This window comes from Astyanax mexicanus, chromosome 16 (genome assembly GCF_023375975.1).
Source record: "Astyanax mexicanus isolate ESR-SI-001 chromosome 16, AstMex3_surface, whole genome shotgun sequence".
In the NCBI taxonomy this organism is placed as follows: domain Eukaryota; kingdom Metazoa; phylum Chordata; class Actinopteri; order Characiformes; family Acestrorhamphidae; genus Astyanax; species Astyanax mexicanus.
The window spans coordinates 11,311,026-11,324,937 of NC_064423.1; the positions used below are offsets into that span (position 1 = coordinate 11,311,026).

A 13,912-nucleotide genomic window follows, 5' to 3' on the forward strand; every position below is an offset into this window, starting at 1 on the left:
AGTGCATTTCCAAAAAAAAAAAAAAAAAAAAAAAACGTTGGAATCTCTAATGAAGAAAAACCCACTAGCTAACAGTGTTAGCTACTCGGTTAAATATAATGCTGTTAACTTTAGCTATCTAGCTAACAGTGTTAGCTACCCGGTTAAATAAAATGCTGTTAACTAGCTAACAGTATTAGCTATCCGGTTACATAAAGTGCTGTTAACTAGCTAACAGTATTAGCTACCCGGTTAAATATAATGCTGTTAACTTTAGCTATCTAGCTAACAGTGTTAGCTACCCGGTTAAATAAAATGCTGTTAACTAGCTAACAGTATTAGCTATCCGGTTACATAAAGTGCTGTTAACTAGCTAACAGTATTAGCTACCCGGTTAAATATAATGCTGTTAACTTTAGCTATCTAGCTAACAGTGTTAGCTACCCAGTTAAACAAAATGTGGGTTGTAAGATTCTTATGGCATTTGTCCTGCTTCAAGCACATCAACTTCATGACAGGGCTGTTCTCTTGCTGCCTACTACTGTATATCCCCCCCTTGACAGGTGCCATTGGTCCAAGATAATCAGTGCCATTTACTACATCTTACAGTGGTTTTAACATTATGGCAAATGCCTTTTAATCTTTGCATTGCATCAGTACAACTAATATTGTACAGACTAAATAATATGTATCAAAAAATGACAATGTACTTTCAATCATTGCAAAGTAGAACTCCTATATTTTGGACACTGTGGTCTGGCATATGTGCTTTACAGTAACCTCTACTGTAATAAATGTACTTTGTTCTTACATTGTACAGAATATATCAACATCACATTTAAACAAAATGTACATTTGAGGTGTTCAAAATAAAGCTCTTACATTTTGTTCAAGGTGGCATTCTCTACTGCATGTGCTTTACAACAAAGCAATGAGAATCTATATACTACCCAAAACCCACATAACAATGAACCATGTGCTCCATTTATAACACTATTATGAAGCTTAGGCTTCTAAAACATTTATAATGACTTCTACCAATAGTATTTATATATTCTAAAGGCTTATTTTTCATATGGAAGACTCCTTTATAAAGGTTTATGTCTGTTGGAAAATGTATTTGTAAAGGGTTTATAAATGCATACATAGGTTTATATCAGTAGGAATAAGTGTTTTAAATTATTCTGTATGTATGTATGTATGTATTTATGTATGTAAGTAGATATGTCAGTTGGAGTTTTTAATGTTTTTCTAGGTATATATCAGTGGGAATAAGCCTTTATAAATATTTATGTAGGTTTATGTCAATTAGAATCAGTGTTATAATAAAGGAAACAGATACAACATTATACCCTTCATAAACAACTGTTGTTACAAATACTTACCCAAAGTAGCTGTCGTTTGTTTAGGTGTTGCTCTGTAAGTACATTATTCAATGTTTATACAGGTGTTATAAAAACATATATTGTTGCTGTGCTCAACAAAGGGTTTATTTCTCAGGCAGATATATACATAATCACTTGTGTGGTCTGATTTTAGACACTGGGTTTTGCCACAAGAGGGCATTAAAGTGGTTCTTCTGTTTCCCTATATGAAAGTGCTTTACTTTTGGGTAGTGTACCTCTTGGTAAGAGATTGTTGACTGCTAGACATGCCTTTACTACACAAAAATACAGTTTGCCTAGTTGACAGACTTTGAAGAGGGGCATCGCTGGACATTGGACTGAGAGAAACATTATGGTAATTTTTTGAAGAAGTGCCTGCAATCAAAGCCATCCATCAGCCAGCTACCTTCACCCTTGTTTGTAGTAGTAGCTATAGACTGGAACTATGTTGTCTTTACATATATCATTTTTACATTCACACATACACAGTTTCGTTCCTTTCCAATTCCATTCCAACCTTTACAACTCTTTTACGGTGTGTCATATTTATTTTGTCTGTGAGCATATCACACAAATCAAACATTTGAGCATACAAGGTCATTGGATCCAGTTGTATTAATTTCTTCACTGGTTTTGGACTTCTTTTTTGTTAGCTTGCCACTGTGCTTCAGATATTTCTCTTTGTTGTGGATGACCTGAATGTACTGGTCAGTGCTGCTGTTCTGCTGATCGCTACTAGATGCTAACGAGGCAGAATCAGATTCGGTTAGCGATGGTTCCCCCTTACGCTTGCTCTTTGGCTTGACATGAGGTTCTGCATGCCTATGGGCCGTCTCCGCAGCCTTGAGGTTCACCCAGGAGCTCTTTGGATGAGAACTTTCTTCCTCCCAGTCTTCACCATAGTCCTCCTCTTCCTCTTCTCCTCCGTATAAGCTTTGCGCTAGGCGGCTATCCATGGTGTCTCCGATGTAAAAGCGAGCAGGCTGGTGGAGGTCAGAAAGTGACCTTTGCCTGTGGGACTTCCCAACCGACACTCGTCTGCCTGTGTTCTTTGCCTGCGCTTCTTCTTCCTCTTCTTCTTCCTCGCTGAGGTGTGGCTGTTGGCTGCGGTGGGGCGTGCGAGGGATGTAGCGCTTGATGTTTCGAGGGTACAGCTCCACAATCTCGGGTTCGTCCACCAGACGATAGTGTCGTGGGATGCGAGTGGTGGAGCGAATTAGCTTCTTGCGAGGTTCTTGCTCATTTACAATGACGTAGCGGGTGGTGTGTGCCCGTCGACCTATATAGCTCTGGGCCGTGACGATGCCAGGCTCAGGCCGGACAGGCCTGAGGCTCTTTCTGAAGAGCGGATCTGAGTGGATGTTCTCTGTGTAGCGCATGGTGGGATTGTAGGCCATATGCTGATAGGACTTGGAGCGGCATGAACCAGTCATTCCACCCAGATAGCCTGGATGCCTGAGAAACACAGACAGAGCTTAGCTAATGTGTGGCTAATGATAAATAGACAAATAACTAGGATTAAATCAGCAAAAAACTGAATTTATGCTACATTTCTGCTACACTTTATAAATTTAGCCAATTAGTCTAGCCATGTTTACACACCAAAATAAGAAAAAGTATCATATAAAAAATATTTTATATTGCATAGCAAACTGGCATGATTTGAGGTGAGTGTGTAATGATTTAAGCATGCAGGTAGCATGATGCTAATGTGTAATTGTAAGCTTTTGTTACTTTTTTTTTTTTAGCTACAATAGCCTTGTAGCTCCAGTGCAAAACTTTATATTAATGTATGTCTTAGAAGCTGCAGTAATGTCCATACTAATGGTTAATTGTAAATGTAAATATTGTTTTATAGGTAGTTTTGACAACTCTCATCAGGTCTAGGTAACCCCCTTAGCCCCTTAAAAAATTTAACAGCCTTTAGTGTCTCTCTACATGGTGGTAGATGGTCCTAGATGTCTTGTGTTGAGCAAATGAATGATGATTCTGCCATGAAGCCTTTGAATGAAATCTGCTGGTGATACATTTCTGACCTTGTTGAAGACATTCAAAGGCAACACAATGCACATTTAGGGTTCAAGGGTCAAATACTAAGCTGATACACTTAGTGACTGCATTAGTGTCACCATTAGTCTAGAAAGAAATGTCTGAATCTTTGCATGATTAATTAACTGCACTGTAACTTCAGGATATGTTGAAGAGAAATCCAAACCTGACGGGAATGGGAATGTACTCCACCCTGTGAATCTGCCTCTGGGGAATGGAGGGGCCGCCAAACATTCTGTAAGCACTACACACGCAGAGATGGAAGCCAGTGGAACTTAGCAGAGCAAAGATGAATGGGAAATAAAAAGCAATGTAATGATGTTTGATAACTAGGAATGGGACAGTAGACAATTATTACCTATAGAGAGAGAGTAAATTTGCTCTTACAGCCTCATTGGTTTCCCTGCGGTAATGTTACTTTAAGCATTTTTGCCTCACTTTAGAACTCTCCTAAAATAGCTATAGGCAAGGAGAGTGAGCCTGGGAAGATGAAATAACTAGCAGGATGCTAGCCAGTTGCTAGATTAAATACAAACCAAAACAGACCATACAACAGTCTCTTTAGCTAGCTAATAGTGCACTGTGCACTTGACCCAGAGAAGACTACAACACAATATTTCTCAAATGTGCTTGTGGTGAGCCATATGGGGTTCAAACATCCAGTATGCAAATATATGGTGCCAGTTCAGGACATGACACCTGAAATTATCCCCAGCTCCACAATATGGCAACCAGTCCTGTTTAGAGCAGGAGCCTGAGTGGTGCTACTGAGCATGCTAACATCTAAGTGACGTATTTATATTTTCCTAATAGTTTAAAAGTATCTGAACTCAAACAATGAAGTTATTGTTTTAATTTATTTTTTTATTTATTTAAGTCATTACAGCTATTTAGCAGAGTTTGCAGTGTAGAGGTTTAAATGCAGTTTCTAATATTTGCTATTTTGTTTACTTTTTTCTGCATTTATATAGTAAGGTTTTCTATAATATGTAACACTGTTTTTTTCTCTGAATGATAAAAACATACTTTTTATTTATTTCCATTTTGTAGAGGGGAAAAATCTGAGTTACAGTAACCACATGGCTTAGCACAGAATAGCAAAGCATAGAACAGTTTTTTGCTTTAGCGCAGAGACAAGAAGCTCATTTAAATTATTTAGATTCGAATTGGTATGATGGAAATTCCTGGCATAACATTAAAATTGTCAACCGTACCATCCCTAATGGTTAGTCAGTTACGTGTAAGGAGTTATGAGGTCAGACCTGTTGGGTATGTGCTCCAGTCTGGGTTTGGGTCGGACCGGGACAGAGGGGCTCCTGGAGGCCCCAGCAATCCTGACTTCAGCCCGAGAGGCAGACTGGGTGATGGTGCGGATGCTGTTGCCCTGCCGAACTGGGGACTGGAAGTTGGTGACGGTGCCATTGCGGCGTGGTGGGGAGGTGGAACGGGCAGGTGACTCCATGCTGGTGATATCACTCTCCTGTTCGGGCTTTTTGTCACCACCCTCAGGGGAGTGGAGACTTGCTGGTGGAAGACATGTACATAGAATAAAAGCACCATGGGACAGATTTACAAAATAGTATTCAAGTCCTTTGCATATTCATAGAGGAGCTTACTTGACACTTGACAACTTGCAAACAAATGCTCAAAATGACAATATTTTTATTTGGAATTTAGGAGAAATGTTATCCGTAGTTTATAGAATAAAACAACAATGTTCATTTTACTCAAACATATACCTATAAATAGCAAAATCAGAGAAACTGATTCAGAAACTGAAGTGGCTCTTTTTTCCAGAGTGATGGGATAAAAAAATAACCTCGATATATTTAAGAGAAATTGCGATATACAACACAAAATGACAAAAACCTTAAAAAATTATAATTTTAAAGTATTAGTATTTATTTATAACACAAAAACATTGCATGTTTAAATAGCAAATGTATATCTCTGCGTCAGATGTGATATTTTCCTGACTCAGGACACTGCACTGAATTATGTCGTACAAGATGAGGAAATAATAAAGTCATGCTGCTATCTTTACTGGTGATGTTCCTGATGATGGCAGAGCTCTTATCCACCCTTTACCCCAACATCAGGAGAATGCTGGGAGCTCACCATCAAGCCACTGGCGCTCAGAGGGAGCAAAATTGGCCCTGCTCCCTCCAGGTGGGTAGATGGCACTCTCTCCCCACATCACTCCTAGGGTGATGTCCACAGCACAGGGCATCTGTGAGCTGATGTATCAAAACCGAGCCGCTGCGCTGTCTTCCAAGCGCACTAGCTACTCGGCTCAAAAAGAAGCGGTGGCTGACTTCACGTGTATCGGAGGAAGCATGTGCTAGTCTTCACCCTCCTGGTGTGTTGGGGCATTACTAGTGATAGGGGGAGTCCTAATGAGTGGGTTCGGTAATTAGCCATGTAAATTGGGGAGAAAATAGGAAGAATTAGAAATAAAATTATATAAAAAAAAGGAAGATCTGTAAATACATTTCTGTTGCCATCAGCATCTTCCATTATTTTGTGTGTGATGTATTGTCTAATTTCACAAATACAGTGAAACCTCCAGTAAAAACCACTGCTATGTTACTTTCCAAAGCTAAAGCCTATAATTTATAGGACCTAAAGCAGTATATTAACAACTCATACACATGCACATACACACACACTGAATTATGCTGAGATCTGTCTGTAGAGAGTGTATACAGTAGCTGCAGATCTGTCTGTACTAGTAATGTTATTGGTATGGGATTTCGACAGTTTTAATGCAGTAATTTGAGGTAATTCATTTAACCAATACTAGCAACCACAACAATCCTGAGAACTTTACCTGCTGCCAACTGGAACACTTTCTTTTTGTCATCAGTGCGTTCCTGTGGCAAAGAATATTACAGAGATTATTTTGCACACCATTTAAATACCAACATAAAAATCAATATCAAATCTTCAAAATAATTTGAATAAAACAATAAACATTTTCATCACATTTCAAAGCTAAATACCTATTTATTTTCTGAAATTTCTGTATAATGCTTGCAGAGATGCACTGAAAATATTTCGGGACTCATGTCAGTCCTGATGCTGTCAGTCTGCCTGCTCTAGACTCTGAATTTAACAAAAACTCCAATTCCCAGCATGCCCTCTGACTCTGCTGATCACGTGACGCTACAGCGTTCATATTCTCCGAGCTTCCGATTGCACACACCTGATCTGTCTTGTATAAATACCAACCTGTTTCTATTATTTCCTCGTCGGTTATTGCATCTAGGTTTCTAGCTCTTCTTCTAAGCTTGCAACAACTCATATAACTCAAATAAACATGAAGCAACTATAGATGGCAAAAAAACATGGACATGGGCTAGAGGGGTATAAAGCAGTAAAACTATGTTTTCATAAATGATGGAGCTCCAATCCCAATGTTTTTGTCCAAATCCACAGATCATGAAGTGTTTCCTAAGGTGATGGCTTGGGAACACTAAGTTGAGAGGTATTATCTTGCGAGTGAGGACTGGCTTTTTCCGATCCACAGTGTCACGTGTGCGTGATGTGCATAGTGGACAACCCACTGGGTGGTTATGGTCGTGACTGGAGGCATCTGGCTAGAATTGTCCATGTGAACAGACATGCGAATGGCAGATATTACATCCACATTTAGGTGAGAATTCTTTAGCTTCAATGGAGCAAGGCAAAAGCCATGGGACACAATAGTTCCTGTTTCATGATATGCCGTCAGTGTTGAGTACATACTAACCCCAATTACTCAGTACTTAATGTTCATGGTTTTACTCACAGTCTGTAGCTGAAGTCTCAGCTGGTTATTGGTGAATTTGAGGGATCTGGCGATGGCCTGCAGGTAGTAGATCAGCATGCTGAGAAAAAAATGACAGTGAGGAAGTGCTTTGTAAACAACAACCTTGGAGAGGTCAAAGGGCACTGATGCATAAGCAGAACCAGAACATTTGTCTTGTAATGACCAGGATATTAGTTTTTTTTTTAATTAGCTAATTTAGCCTAGCGTGACTGAGAGGACCACTTACAAGAGCAGCAGAACGGCAGGCAGGACGACCACTGGACTGGTGACGTAACCCATCACCTTACTGAACCACAGCGGGAAGTCATTGTCTATGGTCTCCGATATGATGTCATAAATCTTCTCTTGACCACTACAGAGACGAGAAGGGAGATGTTTTATGATTCATGAAAAGTAAAAAAAAAAAAAAAAAAAAAAAATCAGCTAAAAGGCCAGTTTTCATTTTACATACATGACACACTTAGTGGTTTATTTCACGTTACACCCAAAACAAAAGAGAATTTATACATATGCCTTTTTTTGATCGTTTTGATCAGAGCAAGCCATATTTTTACGCTGTGTGATGCATAATTGACAATGCACTAAAGATCACTAAAATAGGGACCCTAATGTTTTGTCAGGTCATCTCAATACTAGCCCTTACCTGCCCCTCAAATGTGTTGCAGGCCTGCAATGCAGGAACTGATGCATATTAACAAATAAATTAAGCTACCAGACAAAACATGAATATTCATACTGTCTACAATCAAATAAAAGTCAACGTAAATGTAAAAAATACTACATTTTCATTAATCTTGCACACTGTCCCATTTCTTCTAAACTGGGTCTATAAATGTAATCTTGTTTACAGTCAGTGCGGTCTCTGGCAGAGATTAATTGTTGAGGCTTTAATGAAAGTGGTTTAAATTGTGCATATTTCCCTTCAGATGGAGCTTTATTAGGCTGGTTCATTTACCTAAAAGGTCCGCAGTGCTGCGACGGCCGGTACCTCACTATTGCGAAGATGGTTGGCAGCATGCAGAGAAAGAGCATGAAGAGGAGCATGGCGAGGTAGAAATTATTTGATCTGCAAAATAAAGACACAAACCAAAAAAACATGTTATTTGCTATATAAATTGTATATGACATTGTGTTTGGGGAGAAAATGCTCAAATGCAGTGTTATGTTTTACCACCCTTTTATGGATTCTCAGAAAAAAATGCTGATTTTCCTTTTTTAGAGGTATTTTGGGAAAAAAAAATAAAACTCTGCTTTTCTTGTTGGTTTATTGCATCACAGTGGCCTTCCAGACAGTGCAGCACAATCTCTCACCAATGCAGTATCTCTGCTTGTGTGATGCAGACCCTTTATAGACCCGTGGCTTCTGCAAACTGCAGAGCAGACCCCCAGCTACACAGTCCTTGAGCTTTTGCACACTGCAACAGGCATGATAGTTTAAATATAAATCAGCTATTCATCTGTTTTGTTAAATTTCAGCCAAAATATGCAATCATTTCTGAAATTCAGTTGATCCTGCAATCTGATCAGATCCTATCTGCAAATTAAGGATTACAGGAGCTTTGAATGAGGCACAATGTAGAGACTCCTTGGTCACAGGAAACTGTAGATTCTTATTCAACTGCTAAACTATGGAGCAGGCAAACAGCTACAGAAACTCACAGAAACTAACAGTTTGGTTTAGCCAGTCTGGCATTTGTTTTTTTTTATGCGATGTCCGATTCATTCTGTAGAATGTGTAAAAAATAATGTGACTTGGGGTTGAAACAGAGGACTTTTAACACCATTGACTGGATACCCCTTTTAAGAGTTTAAGAGTATCAGAACTCAGTGGGGAGCTAATAAACACCAAAACAGTAAACAGTGCAAAATAAGCCGCTCATTTCTGCTGTGTTTTCACTTTGTGCACCGTAGTGCAATTCTACACAGGTGTGCTTGAAGTTCAAAAGCATTTTAAACGTGTTTGATTCCAATACTTAATGTACATTTCATCTTGGGAAATGATGTACAAAATAAAAATCATGAATGATAATGAATTTCAAGTTTGACTGCTGGAAAAGTTACATCTAACCTCGACGATTGATACTGGTCCCCAAAATCTTGATTCAGATCATGTTTAGTCAAGATAACTAAGAGTGTTTCTATTCTAGGGCCCTTTTATGTTCTTAATGTCTGTTGTGTTAAATTCTCTATCCACAAATTTAAACAATTATCCCTTTGGCCTGGATACATAAGCACCAGTTATGCCAAGACACATTTTGCACGGGATTCCACTTACAAACATTAACTTTTCAGAATCTGCTGCTCAATGTGACAACCCTGTTCAAAAAGGCTTCCACTGGTATCACACACTTGACTGGAGAAGATCCACTCAGTCTCTGATGAGCTGTTTCTGGTTCTGTGTCTGCAGTGGAGGCTCTCTCTTTGCTCTGAGAGGGAAGGAGATGCCAGAGAAAAGGAGAGCGTGAGTAAATGAGGTGTGTTTGAATAAGTGGAGGTCTCGCCGTCTCAATTCACATCTGCAAGTGACTGATAAGCCTGGGAGAGCACTCGACAACACAGCTATTAAATATATCAGCGAGAGAGAGAGAGAGAGAGAGACAGAGAGAGAGAGACAGAGAGAGAGAGACAGAGAGAGAGCCAGAGAAAGAGAGAGAGAGAGAGGGGGGGGCAGAAAGAGAGCCAGAGAAAGAGAGAAAGAGAGAGAGAGAGAGAGAGAGAGAGAGAGAGAAAGAAAGAGACAGAGAAATTCAGAGATAGAGAGAATGCCAGTGAGAAACAGTAAGAGAGAGAGAAAGGGAGACAGAGAGAGAGAAAGATACACAGGACAAGGGAGCAAGACAGAAAGAGAGATTGCGAACAAGAGAGCAATGAGGTGTGACAAATGACTGCAATGATTACATCCCTCCCTCCTTCCCCCACCTCTTTTTATTACTTCTTTTCTTCGCTCCATTTCTCCCTCTTCTTTTCTGTACCTTCCTTTTTTTATAATCCCAAATCAGAAACTGTCTTGTACATTTACTTTGACTCCTTGGACTATTTATTTAATTGACACTATAAAAACCCCAAGATGTTTCATGTTTAGAATTAGCATTAGCATAATTTAGCATTAGTGTAAATAGCATAGTTAGCATGAGCAGCTAACATTCATAAATCTGACTGACTAAAATAATTTCTCATATTTTCTTCTAGATTTAAATGAGAAAAACTCAGCTAAAGCTATTGGACAGAAAGCAAAAAAATGGTCAGTTTATCAGCTTATTATTTTCATTGTCTCTCCATTTGACTCTTAATTTAAAAATAGAAAATTGGACATAATGAGGTTTAAAACGCATTTAATATGAAAAAAATAAATGTATTTTCCAGTTTTCTAGTTTTAAATTTCTGCCCTTCATTGTCTGAATTGAAAAAATAATTTCTACATATTTTTAATTGGTACAATCCAGCCTGTTTCTCTTATGATGCAAAAATAAAGAAATCTCTGAATACACTGAGTATATTTTTCCCCTGATTTCCTCAGGTTTTCCAACAAAATCTTTTTTTATCATTTTGGGCTGTTAACTTTCTGTTCTTTTCTCTTCTGTCTAAATGTAGTTCTCATTCTTTCTCTCCTTACTCACTCAATTCATCTTTTTCCATCTCTATCTCTGTCTGTCTCTCTATTGTTTCTCTCTCTTATATCAATCTATCACTCTTACCCTTATGCTCATACTCTCTCTACCTCTTTTTAGCTGTCTCATTGCATTCGCTTTGTTCATACACTTTTATTTCCCTTTATCTCAATCTGTCTCTTCTTCCTCTTACTTTTATCTTACTTTCTCCTTTTTTCCCTTCACTTCTTTCTCTTTATCCTTATGTTCATGCTCTCTCCCCCTTTCTCTTTCTTTACTGCTTACTCTCCTCATTCTCTCTCTCTCTCTCTTTCTCTGTCTTTAGTATATTGAAGGTGTAATGGGGCATTGATGGTCTCAGTGCTGAATGCTGGCTGATAAAGTTGTGGCTCATGGAAAATTAATTTTAAGTGGTTGAAGATGAGAAATAAAATAGAATAAGTTCTCCTCACTCATCCCACACTGACTGAACTCACTGACACTTTTACCAGCAGAACATCCACATCAACCTCTCTTTTAATCTAAAATGTATGGACACACTTGTCCATTCTTATCTAATTTCTTAAAATGCAATTTTATTTTGTTCCTCTCAAAGTTCAAAGTTTATCAGTCTGATGACTGTTAAAGCAACACAGTCACACACAGTAGCCCTCCCCCCCCAAATAACATTGTGCAAACCACAGACAGAAATTAAAGCACACTCTACCCAAACTGTGGTTTCTGACACTGTATGACTATTACTATGGCTTATCTATGAACATGGACAAATGTGAAGATTTTACACTAATAGACAACTACTACTAAAGACTACTAGAAAAAACTATAAGAGAAACAAACAGTCAGTCGTCAGAGCATACACCCCTGTTAAACACACACACAGAATAAAAAAACATTGCTGCTCCCTTAAATGAGCTGCTGGCATTCTGTCACAGCATGATCGCGCAGGTCATTATCCTTCTGCTGAGACGTGCAAAAGTGCTGCGCTGTTAATATATCAGTGCACCAAAGCCAGGGCGCACCTGGCTCTTCAATGAAATGGCATGTGAAACACTAATTGGTTTATTTCCAATTATGCCCAAACCACTCCCAAGATTAATTAAAAGAATTAGTTCATGCTTACTATACCAAAAAACACAACAACACGCCCTAAATCCAGCTGATTTAATAATTGTTCAAAAACTAGCTTCTAGGCCATCAGAAACCTGCCAGTTTCTGATGTTTCTTCTCTTCTTAGATATTCCAGCATTAGCTGTCAGTGATTATTATTGAAATGTAAAAGCCTTTAGGAACCACGGTCATGTAAAGTTACAGAGCAGGGTGTCCGAGTACTGAGGAGCATAGTGAAGAAAAGTGCCCAATGTTCTGCTGACTCAGTAACTGCTGTTAGAGCTGCAAAGGAAAGACTGACAACACTATAATGCCTGTGGAGTGAGAATGGGTTATTTGTATTCAGGTGTGCCAATGTTCTTGTCCATTTAGTAAAACACCAAACATGTCTTGTCTCTTCAACTAGACCTGGGCAAAGGGTAAAAAGTAAGTGAATCCATAAAACTGCTCTCAGATCATCAATAACCAACATGTCTCCTGACCTGGAGGCTCGGAAGACCTGCTGATGTGGCACATTGCAGGTGAGCACAGCCCAGCTCCTCAGGTACATGAGCCCAATCAGCTTCAGGACATTAAAGGCTGGCAGACAAGGTGAGAAAAACGCCCCCATCCTGCAGGGAAAGAAAAGACATAAAGAAAAGATTTATACACACTTTTATCTGAGCTCTCTCCTACTGTCAGCTTTGGCCAAAGACAAGTTGTTATAAAGAGATTAGAAAGCTGAGGACCAGTGGAGCACTCTGACCTTGTGAGCAGTGTTGGTAAAATCTGCTGGAGTGAATAAAAGGGGAGGGGGGGGGGGGGGGGGTTACAGCAGTGTACTATGTATAAGTCAACAGATACCTCATATATAAGTGTTCACTGGATGTTGTTTCAAGCGTAAAAAAGAGGCATTATAATTCAGTTTCTGAGCTTAAGTGGAACCTTTTGTTAATATGTAATATTCTAGCTCACGTTTTCTGACCGCGTGAGACTAAATTTCTTCAGGAACTATAGAAACAATCCTTGCCAGCACTGCTGGAGCAGCATTAGCATTACCCACTAACCGCAGCTCGTTGTATCAGGCTATAGCCTGTGTGTTTACCGTGTTATAACAAGCTACGTGGGACGAACTGCTCGCCCTGGCTTACTGGAACACTCAGGGTTCCTCAGTGTAGCACTGCCAGACGGCATTGGCCGCTAACCGCTAGCTGCTAATGCTTATGCTCCAGCTTTAGTGCTGGAGAAAATTGGGAATCTAAGCTTACTGTAAATAAACAGAGGTGCTTTACTTACCCAAATTAACAGTTTACAGAAGAGAAATTTGTGTAGATTAACATCCAGCGCTCGTTTGACTATTTTCAAACTGCCGAGCCTCACAGAGCACTCAGAGGAAGGGACAGTGACCCTTTGCAGTGATTTGGGGAACAAGTGCCATCTACCCACCCAGAAAGAGCAAGGTCTTTCAAGGCTCTGGTAGCCGATGGCAAGCTACATAAACAGGATTTGAATCTGCAACTTCCTGATACATACAGATACGTACCATATCATTCCCTGGTTGTATATCAAGTGAAGGACATTTTCAGCTATCTTGAATTCACCATATTCAGGCTGTAAAACAGGGGCAGATGAAGGTCATTTAATATAAGAATGAAAGATATTGAGGACAATGAACATAATATCACGAAAGCATAACTTAGACTAATACCTCTAAAACTGAAGTGCTTTTGGTGCTGCATTGATTTTCTGAGAAGATTATTTTGTGAGTATTTATCACATATGTAATTAGAACAGACACCCATGTCAGAAGAAACTACATACACTGTAGATGTATACTGCACAATTATTACTGACAGACTGTAAAATAATATGATAAATAATGAAAAATATGAGTACATGCACTGTAATACTGGATAATAATTCTAAATTATAACTGTCAAAATTAAACACTACACACACTGGATTCAAATAATGCTACATTTGTTGATACTATA

The 13,912-nt window shown here is 39.0% G+C and overlaps 1 protein-coding gene across 1 annotated transcript in view; it reads right to left on the reverse strand.

Moving 5' to 3' along the window:
- Positions 1 to 12: 12 nt before the first annotated feature.
- The window catches only part of LOC103029971 (transmembrane channel-like protein 3), a 37,166-nt gene continuing 23,266 nt past the window's right edge, over positions 13 to 13,912 (reverse strand). The window contains exons 15-23 of the mRNA XM_007258164.3: positions 13,462 to 13,529; positions 12,422 to 12,550; positions 8,180 to 8,290; positions 7,451 to 7,576; positions 7,204 to 7,282; positions 6,244 to 6,286; positions 4,676 to 4,937; positions 3,580 to 3,657; positions 13 to 2,819 (exon numbers count right to left, since the gene is read on the reverse strand). Of these exons, the coding sequence (XP_007258226.3) occupies positions 1,940 to 2,819; positions 3,580 to 3,657; positions 4,676 to 4,937; positions 6,244 to 6,286; positions 7,204 to 7,282; positions 7,451 to 7,576; positions 8,180 to 8,290; positions 12,422 to 12,550; positions 13,462 to 13,529 (1,776 nt within the window). The 3' untranslated portion in view covers positions 13 to 1,939. The remainder of the gene's footprint in view (positions 2,820 to 3,579; positions 3,658 to 4,675; positions 4,938 to 6,243; positions 6,287 to 7,203; positions 7,283 to 7,450; positions 7,577 to 8,179; positions 8,291 to 12,421; positions 12,551 to 13,461; positions 13,530 to 13,912) is intronic.